The sequence below is a fragment of the Protomyctophum parallelum genome (genome assembly GCF_964188405.1).
Source record: "Protomyctophum parallelum genome assembly, chromosome: 14".
Taxonomy (NCBI): Eukaryota; Metazoa; Chordata; class Actinopteri; order Myctophiformes; family Myctophidae; genus Protomyctophum; species Protomyctophum parallelum.
In genome coordinates, this window is record NC_139709.1 from 25,547,142 (window position 1) to 25,566,169 (window position 19,028).

At 40.7% G+C, this 19,028-nt stretch overlaps 1 protein-coding gene across 1 annotated transcript in view; it reads left to right on the forward strand.

Moving 5' to 3' along the window:
- LOC310871202 (cadherin-12-like) overlaps nt 1-19,028 on the forward strand; it is a gene marked incomplete at its 5' end in the record, with an annotated part of 172,749 nt that overhangs the window by 104,471 nt on the left and 49,250 nt on the right. Inside the window, one exon of the mRNA XM_083782693.1 lies at nt 11,392-11,516. Within this exon, the coding sequence (XP_083638819.1) occupies nt 11,392-11,516 (125 nt within the window). The remainder of the gene's footprint in view (nt 1-11,391; nt 11,517-19,028) is intronic.

Sequence of the window (19,028 nt, forward strand, 5' to 3'; positions counted from 1 at the left end):
AAAGGACGCCAAGGTACTTAAAATTGCAGGCAAAAGATCATTCGTTATTTTGAAAGGAGTGGGCAGTCGACTCCACACCCCTTGGGATTCTTTTCTTTAGTGAGACAGATGGAAAGCAAAGTGCAGACCGGGTATAGGAAAAGGAAAGCAGGCCATGGGCAGATTTCCGCCTAGCTAAGCAGCAGAGTGGTTCTGGAGGTGAGCGCCTTAACCTCCATGGCATCAGTGGGCATAAAACACACATTAATCAGTTCTATAACAAACTACTCATTGCCACCCACACAGATGAAATAGTGCAGGTTATATGCATCACTGCCAAAAAAACTAAACAAAAAAACAACACCAACGATGTTCCCTAACCGTGATTTACATGTTACCTTGCTGGGAACTGCTGAAGTCAGGAGGTGCTGTACCATGGGGCAGACAGCTCAGACTATTATTTTAAGAAGTGTATTAATATCACAATGCACTAAAGGACATGAAAAAGAGGCGTGCAGCTGTGCAGCTGGACCATAGAGCAGGTTATGCAGCTTAGTCCAGCAAGAAGCAAGGAAGACATATTCATGTCTATTATATTATTAATTTATTAGGCAGTCCCCCCGCCCTTTTCTTTTTTATTATAGATTAGAACGTTATGCATTGTTTAACACTACGACGTCGGAGCAGCCGTTCTGACCGGATTTGAGATTTAAAAGTTTATTTTCTTAGCCCATGGAGTCCAGAGAAAGTTCCCCTTGCATGACTTTGTCTAAATATTCGATTGAAATCATCTCTGTTTTCTTTTCCATTTGAAACGTTTTGTAAATATGATTTTAGGCATATATCTCTTACTCAGTCTGGCTATAATCGGCACAATCGACCGCCGTCCCCCTTTCTCCCCCACTCGCCTTTTGTTTGCGCTGCTTGATAATGGTGTTAATGGTGATTCCCCGACATTTCCTTTTCACTTGATATCGTTTCGTAGAGAGAGCCTACACAACCGATCTATATACCAAAATGAAATGAATACAATGATTATTATCCATGATGAGGGTGGGATGTTATTGAATGCATGCTCGGTTAGACTCGACCCGACATTTACTTTCCATGAAGCGAGAATGCTTGCCGATGCGCGATACAAAATAAAAAGTGTTTGAAATAATTCCAACCAGATAGACCTCCCGAACCTCTAAATTTTTTGTCAGTCAAAAGAACAGTTCTTTCTGCAAGCGACGTGGAACGTATGTAGGCCTGCTGCTGTGGATTAATTTGTTTCACAGCCTATTCTGGCATATAGGCTCAATATCGCCAGCTCTTTGTCAGTCAAAAGAGTTCAGCCTGTCCGTCCTTCTTTATCTGTAAACTTTTCTGCAAGCGACCAGACCCGTGGAACTTTCCTTTTTCTCTCTCTCTCCCTCTCAGGGAAGCATGTAAATGTTCATGAATTCAATAACTGCGCGGTGTTATAAACAGCAGAATGAGCCACATGTTAATTAAAACCACACGGATGGAAAATTATCACCACATAGCTCACCATTCGACATCTAGTCATTAGTACAAATTATTTTGTATAAGTTATTGGTTCTTGACATGGGGTCTAGGGACCCCCAGGGGTCCTTGAGGGGGTTCCAGGAGGTCTCCACTTAAATTATTGTCACTTTGAAACCAAATGGACGCCTACAGGTCCATTTGATTTATTTGCATACAATATTGTGGGCTTGCTGCAACCCACAAAACTAATTTTGCTGGGTAAACGCTGGAATCCCCTTAAGGGCCCTTGGGGGTCCCTGGACCCTCTTTGAGAACCACAGATCTGAAGTAAGTAAGTAAGTAAGTACACTTTATCTATATAGCATTTTACATTTACACTAAACTTTACATACAGAGAATAAAAACACAAGGCAGGCCTATTAAAGCAGAAAAAGCCTACAGTATATATAATTGATTTCAAACAGGACAGCAAATAACACAAACATGGAAATAAAGGCATGTAACATCTGCAAATGCTTGTTCATAGTAGTGTTCTAAGGTTGTTGTTTGAGCAGCGAGGGCAGTATTTATATCAGCCAGATGACGTCTTTCGTTGTCATTAACTGCCCTAATCAAACAGTCCATAGACCTGGCTGGCAAATAATTACATTATAACTACCCTAAACAAACATTAAAAGTCCATAGACTTGGCTGCCAATGACTTGACCTCAGTTCAGAAAGCCATGCATTGGAGCTGCTAGCGCCACTCAAACATGTCCACAGAGGCTTCAGCTCTCAAGACCTGTGGAGTGTGGAAGAGCATTCCAAAGTGTGAGACCTTCAACCTGAAACATTAAACTGCACTTTCCGTACTTCCGTACTTTCCACTTTCCGTAGTACTTTCCCTAGCCTCGACCTCCTACAGGTATATGCAAAGGCTCAACTTATGTAACTTAGACAGCATTTTATGTAGACTTAGATGGTAGTTTATGTAGACATATAGCATTTTATGTAAACATAGCACTACTATATAGTGCTATGTTTACATAAAATTTCATGTAAACAATAGTATATATTATATACTATATTATATAGTATATAGTATATATATGCATAGTTTCATTTCATAGATCCACTGTTACGTTCTTAGCTTACGTATCATTCATGATAACTACTTTGCATGTATATTATGTATTGCCATGCTTTTTGTTCTCGCTTAATGTAAATCGCTGTGGATTAAGAGCGTCTGCTAAATGCCTAAATCTGTAAATTGTAAATTGAGAGGCTGAAAGCAGACCTCCCTGCAGGCACATAACGTGGGACCAAGTTTTAGTTGGGTATTCTGGGGGACAAAAAGAAAATCAACCAGGTGCTCGATGGAGGTGCAAAAATTATAATAATGTAAAGTAGGGCTGGAGCTTCAAGGATCAGTGGGACTGGAATACGAAAGAAAAGGCTGCCATCCGAGCACTCAAAAGGTTCAAAGTATTGTCTCCACCAGACGAAGGCATGGGGAGAGTATGTATTGCACTCCGCGTGGAGGGCGGGCGAGTGCATTTTCCGGCAGCGGCAGTCTCATGGTGGTGCGCTATTAACATGCCAATTGATGTTTTCACCTATACCTGCACCGATCTGTGGACAGCTGTGTATGCGACTATATATGCACACTCCCTAGAGCCAAGGAAAAACCTTTGTCCTGCATTTTCCATATCTGCCTGTTATAGCTGTGTCCCGAGGGGCACTTTTTCTAGTTCATTTTGAATTAGCTTGAGACAGTCCATGGTAGTTTTATTGAGGCAGGTGAATTCCTGTTCTGTTCTTTAACTACATAGAAGTGTCTATTTGTATACAGGGTGGCGTGACATGGTGTCCCTGGCTGTCCTCAGTGTCACTCATGTATAAATAAAACATATATTTGTCAAAAACCTTCTGAATATTGTGCAGGACATTATGCTTCATGTGAACATACTCAAGATTAAAAAATGTAATTCCTAATTTCTTCAGAATTTTCAACCAAACACAGCAAAAATCATATGGTGCGACTGTCCCGGCCTTGTTTCTCAAAGTAGGAACTTAAATAAAACTAAGGAAAAAAATGCTAAAATTATTTTAAAAATTCCATAAATATAATATAGATGTCTATTTGTGAGCCTAATCTTTTCAAAGTCCAAGCATAATGTTTTCAGTCATTTCTGATCAAAAAGATTTTGTCCCCCAAACCAAAATCATATTGTGTGACACCATTTTGGGACATTTCAACAGGCAATTGTTTGGACACCCATTGGGATAGAGAGGTACTTCTTCAGTAAGGCTGTTCAGCACTTGCATTACAATAGCATGACAGGTGTCTGTGGTGAATTATCATTTTAACATTTTCATGAAATACGATCTTGTTGGAACGCTGACCAATGCGACTCTTCCAAGTGTCTGTGGGTGTGACACCTTTTTCATTAAAAAAGCTAAAGGTATTAGATTTTTTGGTCATGTAAATCTATGTTGCTTTGTTATAGCTAGCATGTTGTTAGCATGCTAATGTGTAGCTAGTAGCCTCAATGTTATGTTAAGTGCAGAAAATGTAATATGGTGTGACACTTTATCATAATGGTGTGACTGTTTTCCTGTCACGCCATATGACTTTTTTGTCACACCATATGATACAAACTGTATTTTCCTACAGATATAACAATAAATAACAAAGTCCCATGCTTCTTTTGTCCATTTAAACATTTGTTTTAAACATTTTCACCTAAAATCTGCAACTATCCACAATAAATTGTGTTTAATTTCGTTTTATTCAGTCATTGCCATGTTATTCAATGTTAAAGCAATTTTCCTGTTGCTGTTTTTCCTGAGTAATTGTTAAATCAATCTGTAAAGTTCAGTACTCACTAATAAGTAGGTTAAAACACAGTTTGCTTTGAAAAATGAAGATATGATCATACGGTGTGACACTAAATCATTTGGTGTGACGTTCCAAATAGTGAAAAAAATCATACCTTTATTAATGATGAAACCATTAATGTTCATGGATTACATAGCAAATAGTCTAAGGAAGAGTCACAAATATTTGTGTAATTTTAGAGAAGGTTTTGTCACAATAAATACAAAATATATTGAAAGACCGATAACATGGGCCTCACATTGAGTGTTGATTACGGAAATAATATACAGATTTAATACATTTTCACAAAACTATAGTGGATCACAGGTTAGTTATGATAAAGGACTTTGATAAAGTGAGCACCTTAAGAAAGGTGTACTCCATTTTCATTTTATAAACAATTATTGTCATGTCACACCATATGACGATTTTAGGCACAAGTACAACAAAATGCTGAATAAATTCTGATTCCAATAAAATATCTAAAAACAAAATATGTTTCCATAAAGATGAGAGTGAGTAGAACAAAAGTAAATCATTTTTATTCCTGTTATTTAAAGGTTTTTAAAAAACACTTTTTTTGGGGTGTCACATCACTGACCCACGTCTCTAAATGTTTTGATGAATTGAACAATGTGGACCCTGTTGTAAACAAGTGTAATGCTTAATTGGGTCGTCCACTCACAGTTAACAGTCTTTGTATTGAGTTTGTGCTTAAAATGTACTGTAATTCTACAAACTGTTAATAAATATTTCAATCAATCAATCAATCAAAATAGTGAATAGTCCAAGCTTGAGAAGTGCACCTGCGCAAATTAAGGTTGCCATGCTTGCGAGCATGGCAATGGTTTGTCTCGTGTGTTGATTAGACCATACCTATGCTCAGCCTATGCTTTTAGGAATCTACTTACCAGTGACGAAGGGTTTGTGTCGCAAGAGTGATAGAAGCACATAGAGGTCGGGAGCTTCAATGCGTCAGACAGTATGAGGCAACATCAGCGCATGCACACTGGAGAAAAACCTTTCCACTGTAAACAATGTGGCAAGAGTTTCCGTCAATTACATAACCTGAAGTCACACCAGCATATCCACACTGGAGAAAGGCCGTACCACTGTAATCAATGTGACAAGAGTTTCAATCAACGTTCAAGGTTCAAGTTTATTTAGTGTCCCCGAAGGGCAAATTGGGTTGCACCATAGACAGTACATTAAACAATGAATGAAACAGTACAGACAACAAACAGTTCACATAGCGAATACCAGAGTAAAAGGTGCACACAACCATTAAAGTGCAGGCGTTTAAAGTGCTATGCGATAGGTCATAAAAGTGTGTGTGCATAGACATAGGCCCAAGATAATACAGTAAAAAGTAAAAGTGCTCATCATAAGGTTATATCCTCGATCTACGCACAGCACACATTCAGTGTGTGAATAGAGACCGGGACAAAGGAATGTTTGTGCCTGTTTTTTGTGGCACAGTGGGCCACAAAAAACAGGCACAAAGGCGGGTAATCTGAAGAAACACCAGCGTATCCACACTGGAAAAAGACCATACCACTGCATAAAGTGTGACAAGAGCTTCAGTGTGACTGGTAATCTGTAGAAACACCAGCGTGTCCACACCAGAGTGTCATATGAGTTTCAATGAGTTGGATAATATAACTACAAATGCATTTTAAAACAATTGTTAATATTTAATGTCCTATTTTTATGTCCCTCAAAAGTATTTCTAATGGTTTGAGCCTAAATCACCACTCTGATATAACCATTCCATGTCATTTCTGCTTGGCTTCTAAAGCAGTTGTATATGCAGGACCACAATGTCCTGATATGGTGGGGGCGCTGTGTATGTATGTAAATGTATGTATTTTCTCCGCCACACCCTCATCCCAGCTACTCCCCTCCCACATCTTTGACTCATTATAATAAAAATAATCACACCCGTGTGAAGTAAGGGGCGCTCTTGTCATCTTTCATCATCTCATACTGGCCAATCAGTAGAGCTTTGATATCTTCTGGCCAAGCCCTTAAGCGCCCTTATTGGCCAAGCACTCCCACCATGTGATTGGTTAGCCGATTTGCTCGTCTACATATGACGTACATTTTCCCTTCAATGTCAATGGCATTTAATGTTTTGATGTCAATGGCAAATACTGAGATGTTTGGGGATAAGATTTAGCAGACATTTGACCTGAATTCCCCTTTCATTGTCAATGGCAAATATTGAGATGTGTGAGGACAAAAGCTATAGGCTTTAGGAGGGGACAGCACCCCTCAATAATAAGGCCCACCCCTTTCACAATCTCCAAAGACTAATTTGGAACTAAAGAGGGGGAGGGATTATACAAAGTAGGAAGATACCGATGACATCACAAGTAGCACCAAATCAGTTTGTGCCTGTGAGACCACTGTGCATAAATATCCAAATATGATGAGAAAGCCTGATTGTTAAAAATTGGTATTTGTGGGGATAGAAGACACGTAAGAAAATCAAAAGCGAGTCCAAGTCAAGACCGAGGGGGGGAGGGGGTCGAGACTGAGTCGAGACTGAGACCGCTGGGAGGCGAGACTGCGAAACCAGATTGTTGTTTTTCTTTTCTGAAACACTGTATTGTGCAATTATATTGTACTGGCTTTGGATAAGCTCATAATTAGGTATACTACAGGCTGGCCAGTGCTATATTTTGTTATATCCAAAACTTCACCACAAGAGCAGGCAGGCATGTCAGATGCGCTCCAGGCATTATTCCATGCTAACAAGACAGCGGTCTATAAGCCTAGACCCTCCAGAACAACACGGGCAAAAAACCTTGATTTTGCGGGCAAGAATCCTTGATTATTCAATGTAATATGCACAAGTTCTATGTGAATTTATGTGGTGAAATTGCAGGAATTTTGATTAACCTGACTAGCCTGCTTGTCTTCCCAGGATGTGTTTGTGACCATGAGCTGATCTGATCTCTCTACAGAGTTTTATTGGAGAGTTTCCTTCTTTTTTTGTTTCCTTTGTTTCCTTTGTCTTGAGTTATTATCAGTTTGACCCAGCAGTTTTGGAGATATGGCTTATAGAGTAATGTCTTGCAGAAAACAGCGAGTTGAGAAAACAGGCTTGAAAGGTTCACTTCTGTGGTCTTTAACATTACACCTAGCTACATGTTTAAGCATTTATTTCATATTTACTCAGCTCTGACACTTATTTCAGACATGCTCTATAGTATGTCTCTGGTGAAAAGCTGGAGTTTGCGCGATAGCAGGCTCTCAGTCATATCAGGTCACATTTGTACATTGTAAAAAAAAATACAGCGTACATTGGAGTCCCAGAAATACAAATCGTATCAAATGGCGGTCCATGGTTTAATATGAAACTGGAGGTCCATTTAATTAAAACAGTTGAATATCACTGGTTCAAGATAATCCCCCCAAAAATCCACTTTTGTCAGTTTGGCTGCAGCCATCAATGCATCACCCTAAATACTGCTGTGAACTGGCGATTGACTCCCAGCCTGTTGAGCACGCATGCTGCTTGCGTGTGGCCTTTCAGAGGGGAAGATATATCACCTGGTTGTCCCCTTTACACATGTCTCCTTGACCTTTTGAATGGTGCATCAATCCGTCTTGGACAAGACATGACTTTTATGTGAAAGGACCACTCCAGAGTGTAATGTGTGGCCATTGGCATTCATCATGAGCGCGGCGGCACACGCAGCTCTGATTGTGTGAAAATAAGCACTAAGATGGGCAACCCGTGTGGGCTCCGGCACTTAAATACCAACATCTATCACATGTGTCACGAGGAATAGCCATTCCGAAGCGCATTACACGAGATTTCCATTAAAAAAATGTCAACATTGGTATTCAGCATACGGCAAGGTGCCCTGATAAGCTATCCTTTCACTGTTTAATACACCAGGCACATAGGATACAAGAAACAAAAGCAGGCCCTTTCAGACAGGATGCATCCATCAAAACAACAGGCCACAGACACTTGCCTTTAATTTATCTGTGATCATTTTGCAGAAGAGGGGGATGACTTTATTTCAGCACAAAGAGCCAATTAACCGGAACATCATATTAATTTCCCTAGTCATTACATACACAACCCACTTAATGAATGCTGTACATTCATGCTATATCCGAGTGTCCTACTGTACAAAATGGTCGTTTCTTTGAGCAATGAAATTGCGATGTCGTAAACGGCGGTTTCCGCACATTCATTATGAGCATAATATTATTAATATCCTTCACATAAAAATCTTCCCTTGTCTTTGCTGTTGTATGTCTTTGTGGCAGTTGTGTTGTGACAAAACCTCAAAGTATTTCCATATGGGAACGATTTTTTTCTTATCCTTTGATTCCAATTTGGCAGATTGTTTTGACATGTGAAAAGGCACAGAAATGAACTGTGAGCCTCTTTATCCTGCTCCATTCCTCCACTGCTTGTCATTTGGGCCATTCCCTGGGAACTCTGGAAGTCTTTAGGTGCGAGGTTTGCAACCCCTATTACTTTGTCCCTCTCTCCCTTGCCTCCTTCCCATCTTCATCATCTTCTCCCTCTGTTTCTTCTGTTTGTTTCCCTCCTTGATCATTTCATCATTGATTGCTTCTTTCTTCCGCACTCATGTACTCTAGTCTCTCTACTTTCTTTTGCTGCTCAATGGCTCTTTCCTCCTCCCACTCTGTCCTTTGTTCCCTCCCTTTCTTCCTTTTTCTCCCTTTCTCTATGTTGTTGACTGTTAAACAGCCAGTCGGCCATCAACCTTATTGTGTGTGACGAACCGTAAGCTTTGTACTCAACCTCTGGCTATGCGTGCTAAATGTACCGAGTACGAGCTGTTCCCAATGTCATACATGCGTTTAATTATAAATAAATCACAGCCAAGCTATGAGCTAATGTTAGAATATTTTCCTGCATATATAACACTATAGCTAGAGAGGAATCATGCTTTTGGTGAAATAGCGCCTGTATCTTTTTTGAGATGTCACATGAAAACCACAATTTTATTTTTGTGTAGCAGGTCAGGCGTCTTATTTACAGGTAGTACTGAACTGTAGGTTGTCTTGTTGGTTTAAAGTCAGGTACATCTAGGAGCATCTCTATTTTGGGAGAGCGGTGAGTGGGGCATGACAACAGACTTTTAGTATTTTCAGTAGTATTTTCATGGCGAATAGAGGGCCGAAGTCTGACATCACTGCCGCAAGAGGGCGCTATCCCCCATTTGGACACAGTATTATCCTTCCACCCTAATTGAAAAGGGGTGCAAAGGAGTAAGCTCGTTTATCCGTTCCTCTTCTTCTACTAAACGACACAAATCACTCCATGCACAAATACTAATGCATGTCATATAGGAAACAACACTATACTGTTACAACTGCTTACAACTTGCATTTTTTTTTTTTTTTTTTTAAGATATTTTTTTGCGGCTTACGCCTTTATTGATTTTTTAAGGGATAGAAAGTAGGCTGACAGGAAACGGGAGAGAGATGGGGGGATGACATGCGGTAAAGGCCGTGTCGGGTCCGGGAGTCGAACCCGCGGCACACCGCGACTGGATCACCAGTCCGGTGCCCAGACCGTTACGCTACGGCCTGGGCCACAACTTGCATATTTACCATACGGTTGCATTTGTATGTTATTGTGCAACATTTTGCTGTGATGCAAATGACATCACATTTTCCACATTCACTGACCCATCCCTTTTTCACTGCACACACACACACACACACACACACACACACACACACACACACACACACACACACACTCTGGACAACTGGACACCTTTAAAGAAAACAAATCGGTGGCGCTACAGTGAGACCGGCCGAAGGCCAGTCGAGTTGTAGTTTTTGTATTGAAATTCCCATAGAGGAATTTATCCAAACAAAGATGTTATCAAATGTAACTCTATATCATAAACGACACAGAGTCCCATACAAAATCTCCAGGTGGTATGACACAATCTAAGGTGACATTCACACCAGAAAGCTTTGCTGCGCATTTTCAGAAATCAGTGCGCTCAGTGCTGTGCCTCCATGCCCAAAAGAACAGTGCGTGGCTGCGTGCGTATAATGAGATAGAGAGAGGGGGGGTGGTCCAGTCCCAGACGGCACGACACATTATGAGTATATTTTATCACCATAGATTTCACTGTGTAGGTTAGTTTATGAATGGAACACATTGATAAAGGTCCCCCCTGCTGCGTTTCCAATTTCTGCGGATGACAATGTGAAGGCAAACCGCAGCAAATAAAATATGCAAGAATCCCAACTTCTCCGCCCATTCGCATCGAGTCTACCGAAGTATTAGGTGGGAATGTGACCCAAGATTTGCCTATGGGGATTCCAATAGAACATTACACTGTGACCCAGGCGTAGTGGGAGTGACGTCAGGACTTCAGTACTCGTGCAGAGTACCCATGGCACAGTTGCAAAATAGGTATATGACTATAATTTGTCTGTGGGTGTGTTGCAGTGTGGAAAAATTCAATAATGACCAATACAATTATCGCTTTTTGCGCTGTAGCGCACAGTGCGCTGTGCTCTGCCCAATGGTGTTCTGTTAAGTGATTGAAGTAAAGCCTTGGAAACATAATTTATCCCATGAGCAAACTGACTGATTGATCGTTGTGTGGGTGGTGCGGAGTTGTTAAATCAAGTCTACAGCAGCTCAAACCGCCAATTATCTTGGGAGGAATTCACAACATTAAATTACACTATGCATGTGAAGTAGCCATGTTCTATGTATTTTATTTTTACAATTTTAACTTATTATTATTATTATTATTATTCATTTATTTTTCACTAAATGTTATAGTTGGCATATTTGACATTTGTAGTAACTCATTATAAACTAATGCAATCTGCATTATATCATAGTACTTATGACAAACTCAATATATTGCTCTGACTTGCCAATGTTTGGCCTTATCGGTGCATTAAGAAACAGACAATGGAGTCGATATCTGACGACAATAATGTATAATTATGTATTTCTTCTGACTGATAGTAGCCAGACCCATTGATTTGCTCTAATTGAGGGAAAGTGCTGTGTTGTCCCTCTTCAGCTCCACACAGACAGGGACCATGGAGAAAGTGAAGTCAAGTACACGCTGTCGGGGGAGGGAGCAGGCTCCATCTTCACTATTGACCAGATCACTGGGGACATACACGCTCTGGTTGGACTTGACAGGTGAGCACTCTCAAGCACTCTCAAGCACTCTCTCAAGCACTCTCAAGCACACTCAAGGGTAACCAGAAGGTTCGCCCCAAAACACACTGCCTATGTTCTTTGCGGACCGCTCGTCCGCAGTGGTTCTTGTGTTCTTGTATTTGTTTTACTGAGGTTAAGATTAGGCAATAGGTTAGGATTAAGCATAGTTTTACTGAGGTTAAGATTAGGCAATAGGTTAGGATTAAGCATAGTTTTACTGAGGTTAAGATTAGGCAATAGGTTAGGATTAAGCATAGTTTTACTGAGGTTACGATTAGGAATAAGGTTAGCACCCTCAGGTGCTTGAGATAGATATAATATAGAAATAGTTCTGTATTCACATTTACTTGAGTAAAATTACAAAAGTATTGGCATCAAATTGTACTTCTGTACATCTGTACAGTACACTACAGATTCAAGTACACAGTTGTTCTTTACTTAGTTAACCTACGCAACACCCGGATTAATTTCTACTACTACTTTTTACTAGTAGGATTTATCAGAGGAAATTATGTAGAAAAACCAAGTTTTTCGCAAATTGTATGCACACACACACACACGTACACATACTACACACACGCTCCTCTCTCTCTCACTGTCGCTCTAATTAATTAATCTCATGTTGCGCAGCTGCGCTTAGATTCTCCCGGCGGATCCTGCCGGGAGCTGCCTATGCCATAGAAAGCATAGGTGGACCCCAGGCTACTGACATAGAAACATAGCTTTTTCAGAAATCTGATCTCAGGTCAAAATGGGTTAAGGCCAATATCGGCCGATACCGATGTGTTTGCCGATTAATCTCCCATCACTATTATGTATACTATATTATGTTATGATCACACAGACTGATTATTATAGTACTAAGCTTATGATGCCACTTGGCTCCAATATACAGGTACTGTATTGTCAAAGCATTGTCTCAAAGATGCATTCCAACTTCCAACCATTCTGATGCTTCCCCTACCGCTCGGCTGTGCTTCCATCGATGGCTTTATTGATCCCCAACTGCTGTGACCAGGGAGCTAGTTAGCAGCATTTCCTATTTCCTCCCGCTTTTTTACCTCTATAGTGCATTTGACTTTGAAGAAAACGGTTAAGTCAATGCACATGCACACGCACTGCAAACCGCTGCGTAAAACCTGTAATGCCCATGAGGTTGTTCCAGAATAGCTACTGGTATTCTAGTGATGCCTGCAGCACTCGTCTGCATGTATTATCTATTGCATTGTCACCGTGCCCATAATCACAGCAAAGAAAGCCCTCCCGGGTATTACTGCTGTCACAAAATGCACTTCAATTACACTTCAACCAGATGCAGCCGGAAATATTCAGTGCAGAGTGCGGTGTGCTTTGACAGGTTTCTGTCTTATAATATCTTATGTACAGTAGGTGTTTAACTTGGAAGAAACAAAGCAAACACTATCAGGGATATGACAAAATAGAGACATGTCTGGCATTGATAAATAAGACATACCGTGGCTGGGTAAAGAAGATATGTGGCTATCTTGAAAAGTGAATTATACTGAAATAATAATCAGTCCAATGGCCATATGGTATCTGTGTGATTAACAATGCTATTCACATTCACCTGAATAGACCAACTTCATTTGATGGGAAAGTTAGTTTTCAGTTTGAAAGAGCTGGTATAAACCCTTGATTGTCTGTTCAATTGTTTTGGAGTATGCATTTCCTACAGCCATTTTGTGGTTCCACCGATCCAGAGCCCATGCATTTTTCCCATAGAGATTTCCCAAAATAATTATTTTATATAACTTTAATTTAACTTTCTTTACTAGTGTGCCACAATATTATTCATTTTTTATGGGTTATCTCTCCCTTTTCTCTCTCTCTCTCCACCTTTTTCCTGAGACTATGCTGGCTTGTGCTGCCAGCTTTCAGACGTATAGCTAGCTAATAGCTATGTACATCTCATCCTGAATGCAGTTTTATGTACAGTACAATAAATTCAATAATTGTCTGTAAATGATCTTACTTTCTCTCGCGAAGGACTCGAAGCAGTAAAGCTAGTGCGGAGGAGTGAAAAATTGACACATTTAAAATTGCAACCTTTGAATGACTGCTTGGGGATGCAAACATTATCACAAGGAATACAAAAAATCTGATTTAGCAGATTATAAATGAATTTAAATGACCGAAATCTGTTCAGAATTACATGCATGATTGGAGTTAGGAGAGTCGTGCACACTTATTGCAATGTATTAGACTATAACATTGTAACTTTATGTTCGTCTTAGTGATGGCAATGTGCATCACTACTTTTACATGAGTTACGCCTGTTTTATACTTTCTTGTGCGGTGGTGCCTTGTGCCGAAAGGAGTTCAGGATTCATGCCTCCATATACACTGTCTACTCAGCTTGCACCATGATAGTGATATCATGATAATAATCTGAATTATTATGTCCCTTTGCCCCGTGCCGTTTCCTACCTGCGCACAACCCCAAATCATTGTCATCACATGCCCTAGAATAGATAGAGAGAAACATAGAGAGAGAGTGCATGTGTATGAGAGACTGATAGAAGAACATATAGAGCCAATATACAACTGGTTTGTATCACTACTCTTTTATGGCTCGAGGTAGAAATGTAAAATTGCATACAGTACCGCTGCCAGCTATACGCACAGTATGTGTAGGGCAACACGTCGAGGGGGGCAACAAAGTGCACCAAGCCGATCTTCATAATAACCAGTAAGCCTTGGATCTGCGCCCTGGATCTGCCTGGGTGATGGTAGACGGCAGACTGCTTGGTGAGCGCTGGCACATTGGCATGGGGGGTCAGATCAACATATGGAATGAATTCTGCACTGGCCATATATGGAGAGTATCTTGAGTGTACAGGGTTTGATGAGGTCAGATCAGAAAGTCAGAACAGGTCAGCTCCATAGATATAAGGAGATATAAGGGTTTGAGGTCAGATGTAGAGTTGTTGGCCAGCTCCATATATGCAGATCTAGGTGAGGATCCAGTCTTCTCCATGTATGGCTAGCCAGGGTTAGATGAGGTCAGTGTCGTGATCTTCTGGAGATGGCCATATAGTGGCATGACGTGTCACGAGGCATGATGTCACGAGGCGTGACCGTGATGTCACAAGGCGTAACTATATATGGAGGTGTGATGTCACGAGGCGTGACGTCACAAGGCGTGACCATATATGGAGGTGTGATGTCACGAGGCGTGACGTCACAAGGCGTGACCATATATGGAGGTGTGATGTCACGAGGCGTGACTATATATGGAGGCGTGACTAACACACAGATATGCAGGTTTTCGGTCTCAATACTTTTCTCCGTCCTCGAGCTGAAGCACTGAAGCAGCAGTGAGTTTAAGTGTTATTTAGCACCCTCATTAGGACAAATCTAAGTTATCAAACAGTAGACGAGCTGCAGGAGGAAACGTGACGCCCGTCGGGGGAGGGGGGTTGGGGGGCTGCACAAGCATATCATGTGTAGGGCAAAGAAATAGTCAGCTAGCAACCCTGACTGCATACGTACTTCGCTATTATTAGGCCATGCCTCCCGGTGGAGATTTGCTACTGTGCTACTGAGCTCACCTTCCTCGTTATTATAATGATTGGGGCCCTTTCCCAAACGGGGCCATCCCCACTAGCTCTTTACAGGAAAGTGTCACTCCAGATTAAGTCACACTCACAGCTCCGGAGGGCACTCCTTGTTATGAGGAGGGAATAAATAAATGAATACATGTGTAAACGTAGAATGGCCCTTGGCACTCTCTCCACACTGGCAGGAACAAACAGATCGTCACCATAGCTGACCCACCTGGCTTGTCAGGCTGCTGTGTCATGCTCCGCCTAGGTGTTTCAGTGTTTACAAGAGGCACTTCATACACAAGCGCTTCCGAAAGCATCTCAATTTTCTTTTTTTTCTTTTTTTGTGTTCGCTTTACATTACATTCACCCATTCACATACACATTCATACACCGATGGCAGAGGAAAGGAAACCATGCAAGGCACCAACCTGCTCATCGGGAGCAATTAGGGGTTCAGTGTCTTGCTCAAGGACACTTCGACACGAACACATGATGTTTTTTCCATTAAGTGCATTCCTACAGTGTCAGTACAAGTCAATGGAACTCGAAGTAAGTTCACCACACATTCCATGATTTTATGAAAAGCCATCAGGGAGCTTCAACTCATGGATTAGTAATCCATTAAGTAGTGAATTGTAAATCATACACTACACCTGCAAAGAGCCACCAGGACCTTTCAGTATGGCAGCTGACCCACTTTTTATTTTATCTGTACTGTTATTAAAGCCCAAACCACACCAAAGGGTCGTGTTGGGACAAAAGTTTTTTAAGGTAAACCACACCAATGTAACTCATTGTTGCATTGGTGTTGTTTACCTTAAAATGGAAGACCAAAATAAGAATGAGACTATGCACATTTGCGTTTGCAAATTATAGCATTTTTTACTACTTGATCAAATCACAGAGGTTATACATGCACAAGTGTGTGTTAATCCAGGAGGGGGATTTCACTCTAGTGAACGGTAGTAATGTAATGCTAATATAAAAAATGCTATATAAAAATAAAACACTTGTGGTGGAATGTTCTGTGATTAGTTTATAACATTTTATATTTACCATTGCAAGCCTGCTAATCCCTCCAATCACATACAGGCACAATGCTATGGTTCCACGCGGGCTATATAAGCAGACTGACATTTACACGTACACGCTCAACGTCACTCGCTGCTACAACAAATGACAGCTCGTCAGTGATTAGACTCCCTCTACCTCCCCAGCATCCTTCTCCTTTTGTTTTCACTATCATGTCATTCAATGCAGATTCATTATGCAATTTAATGTTCTGCGAATCTTCAGGTTCCACCCTATGAGGCGTTCATTGTTCGTATGTTATTATGTCCATGTAATAGCTGTGTATATTTAGCCTCTGCTTCGGGGGGTGTTGTGATGGGGTTTGTGATCTCAGTGTCCCTGTCGTACTTATGCGCAGATTGCTCTGGCGTCATATCTATCCACTTTATCATGTGCATTTTGCTGTGTTTGAGTAATTCTGTTGTAGATTTACCATTGTCTTGCTGCAGGATACTTGACATACATTTATATTATGGAATGTTTTGTTCTGTCATTGATTGATGCAAGTTGCAGGCCCTGCATTCCATGCAGCCTTCTGCACTTCTCCACCTCATAATCACAATATCCCATTTCAGTTGTTGCATGTATTTAAGCTGAAATACCTTACGTTTTCAGAAAAACATACAAGCTCTAGTTCCAAAACAAGTGATAGCTTAACGAAGTAAAACAAAATAAACAAAAGCCAATAATGCAATCAAATGCAAACATCAGGCACATAGCCATCATAAAGAAAGCAAAATGTAGAAGCAAATGTAATCTTTTGTCATCTGTTTATAGAACAACACTCATATCAAAATCTTCATTGAGACCTAAGGGTTGTAAACTTTCCAAAGTGTGGATCCAATAGAGCTCTCTCTGGCATAACCTTCTGTCGACATCACCCCCTCTCTGAAGAGTAATCTGCTCTATTCCCTGGAACCTAAGGGAGGAGATAGGATGAGAGTGATTATTAAAGTGACAGGCTTTTCATCTTTTCTTCTGATTGAACTTTTATGTTCACTGATCCTTTGTTTTAGGGGACGGATAGTTTTACCAATATAGATTTTATCACATGGACATTTTAACAAATATATATAAAAAAATGTGTTACATGTGATAACACCCTTTATTGGAAAGGCTTTACCTGTTCTGGGATGTCTAAAGACATTCGTTTTCAAAGTGTTGTTACACTGGGCACAGTTGCCACAGGAATAATTGCATGGTTTAAGGGGGGCCAGGAGAGTCTGTTTTGGTTGCGGAAATATGTTGTCTCTAACCAATTTGTCCCGTATATTTGGTCCTCTTTAATATACAAAGAGAGGTGGATCCTTAAAATGTTGTGTGAGAGCTGGATCTGATGTCAAAATATGCCAATATTTCATGACTGTGCTCTTAATCATGTAGGCCTGGGGAGTGTAGGTAGTGATACAGGAAACTGAATATTGTTTTTCCTTTTTTACACTTTTTGTGTTGGGTCGGGTCTTGGCATCTGGATTTCTTCTGTCCACGCCTTGTCTTCCTCTTCCTCTTGTTCTGCCTCTCCCTCGCTGGTCGTTTTTTGGCTGTTGTCTCACCACCGGATGCTGGTTGCGGCCAGCAGTATCTCAAATGTCTGCAGAACACCAACAACTGTTGTGGAAGATGCCTTCCATAATAGCGAATTATTGTTTTAGTTTTATTTATTCACACAATAAAAACAGTACAAAATGTAACATCAATAAAATAAACTCATAAAGGGCATATACATGGCTCTCACCTAAGATAATAAACAAATAGTAAGTTAGACAAAGTAATCAAACATAAGTTATGACAAACAACAAATACACTTGAGTACAGTTGAATGTGTGGGTGCGTGAATGATCATATTTACATTATCTGTTGCACACTCAAAATACTGCACGTAAAAATAATAATGCAGCCTGTACAGTGGCTGCAAAAATCCAATGTTGATTTGAGAATGATAGCCTTGATTATGTATTTTAAGAATTCTTCTAATAGTCAGTCAGCCCTTTGTGCCAGTAGCCATTAAGCTAAATTAACAAGCCACCATGTGTTCTGCTCTGTCCTTGGATTAGTGACTCCTGCCCATTCACTCAGGCATTTTTGCTCATGTGCTGAAACACGCACGCAAGCAGTGCACGCACGCACACACGCACACACGCATGCACGCACGCACACATTTTTACCTGTGTCTGTATTTCATGGCTACTGTAGTACTGCTATGACACCTGAAATCCCCTCTTGATCAATAAAGGTGCATCTATTTGATTTATCTTCTCTGATAGACCTTTATGGTAAGATTAGTATAAAGTTTGATTGATGCTATAGGCCAAGGTGTACAATAAAATATTAGGACCCACAGTAGGCTATTCTCCAAGCAGCCATTGGTACTTGAGCAAAGCAAGGAATAAACCTTAGATTACCGTAACCCTGATCTGTCAGTGCCCAGTGATATTCTCAGCTTTGGCGTGAGAGAGAGAGAGCGCATTTCAGAACAAGAAGAAAATGATGACTTGAGACTTTTCAAAACATTCTGCCACCTTTGAAGTTCCACGAGGGATTCACTGAAGCCTAATTATTGTGTTATTCTGATGACTCAAAGTGGACTAGAGAGCTGAAGTGTAGCTTCAGGTGCCAAGATCCACAATCGTGGGATACATCAAGTTTAGAACCTCCACCCCAAACAACCCCGGTGCCAGATCCCCCCAGCACAGTACAACCACAAAACACACAAATTGCTTTCCCCAGCACAGGACAGCCACAAAACAAGACACTCATGGACTCAAATGGGAAATACGTGGATTGGAAAAAAAAACTCTTCCCAAATCACAGAGTTCAACACATTAAGTGCCAGGACACCAAACGTGCCATG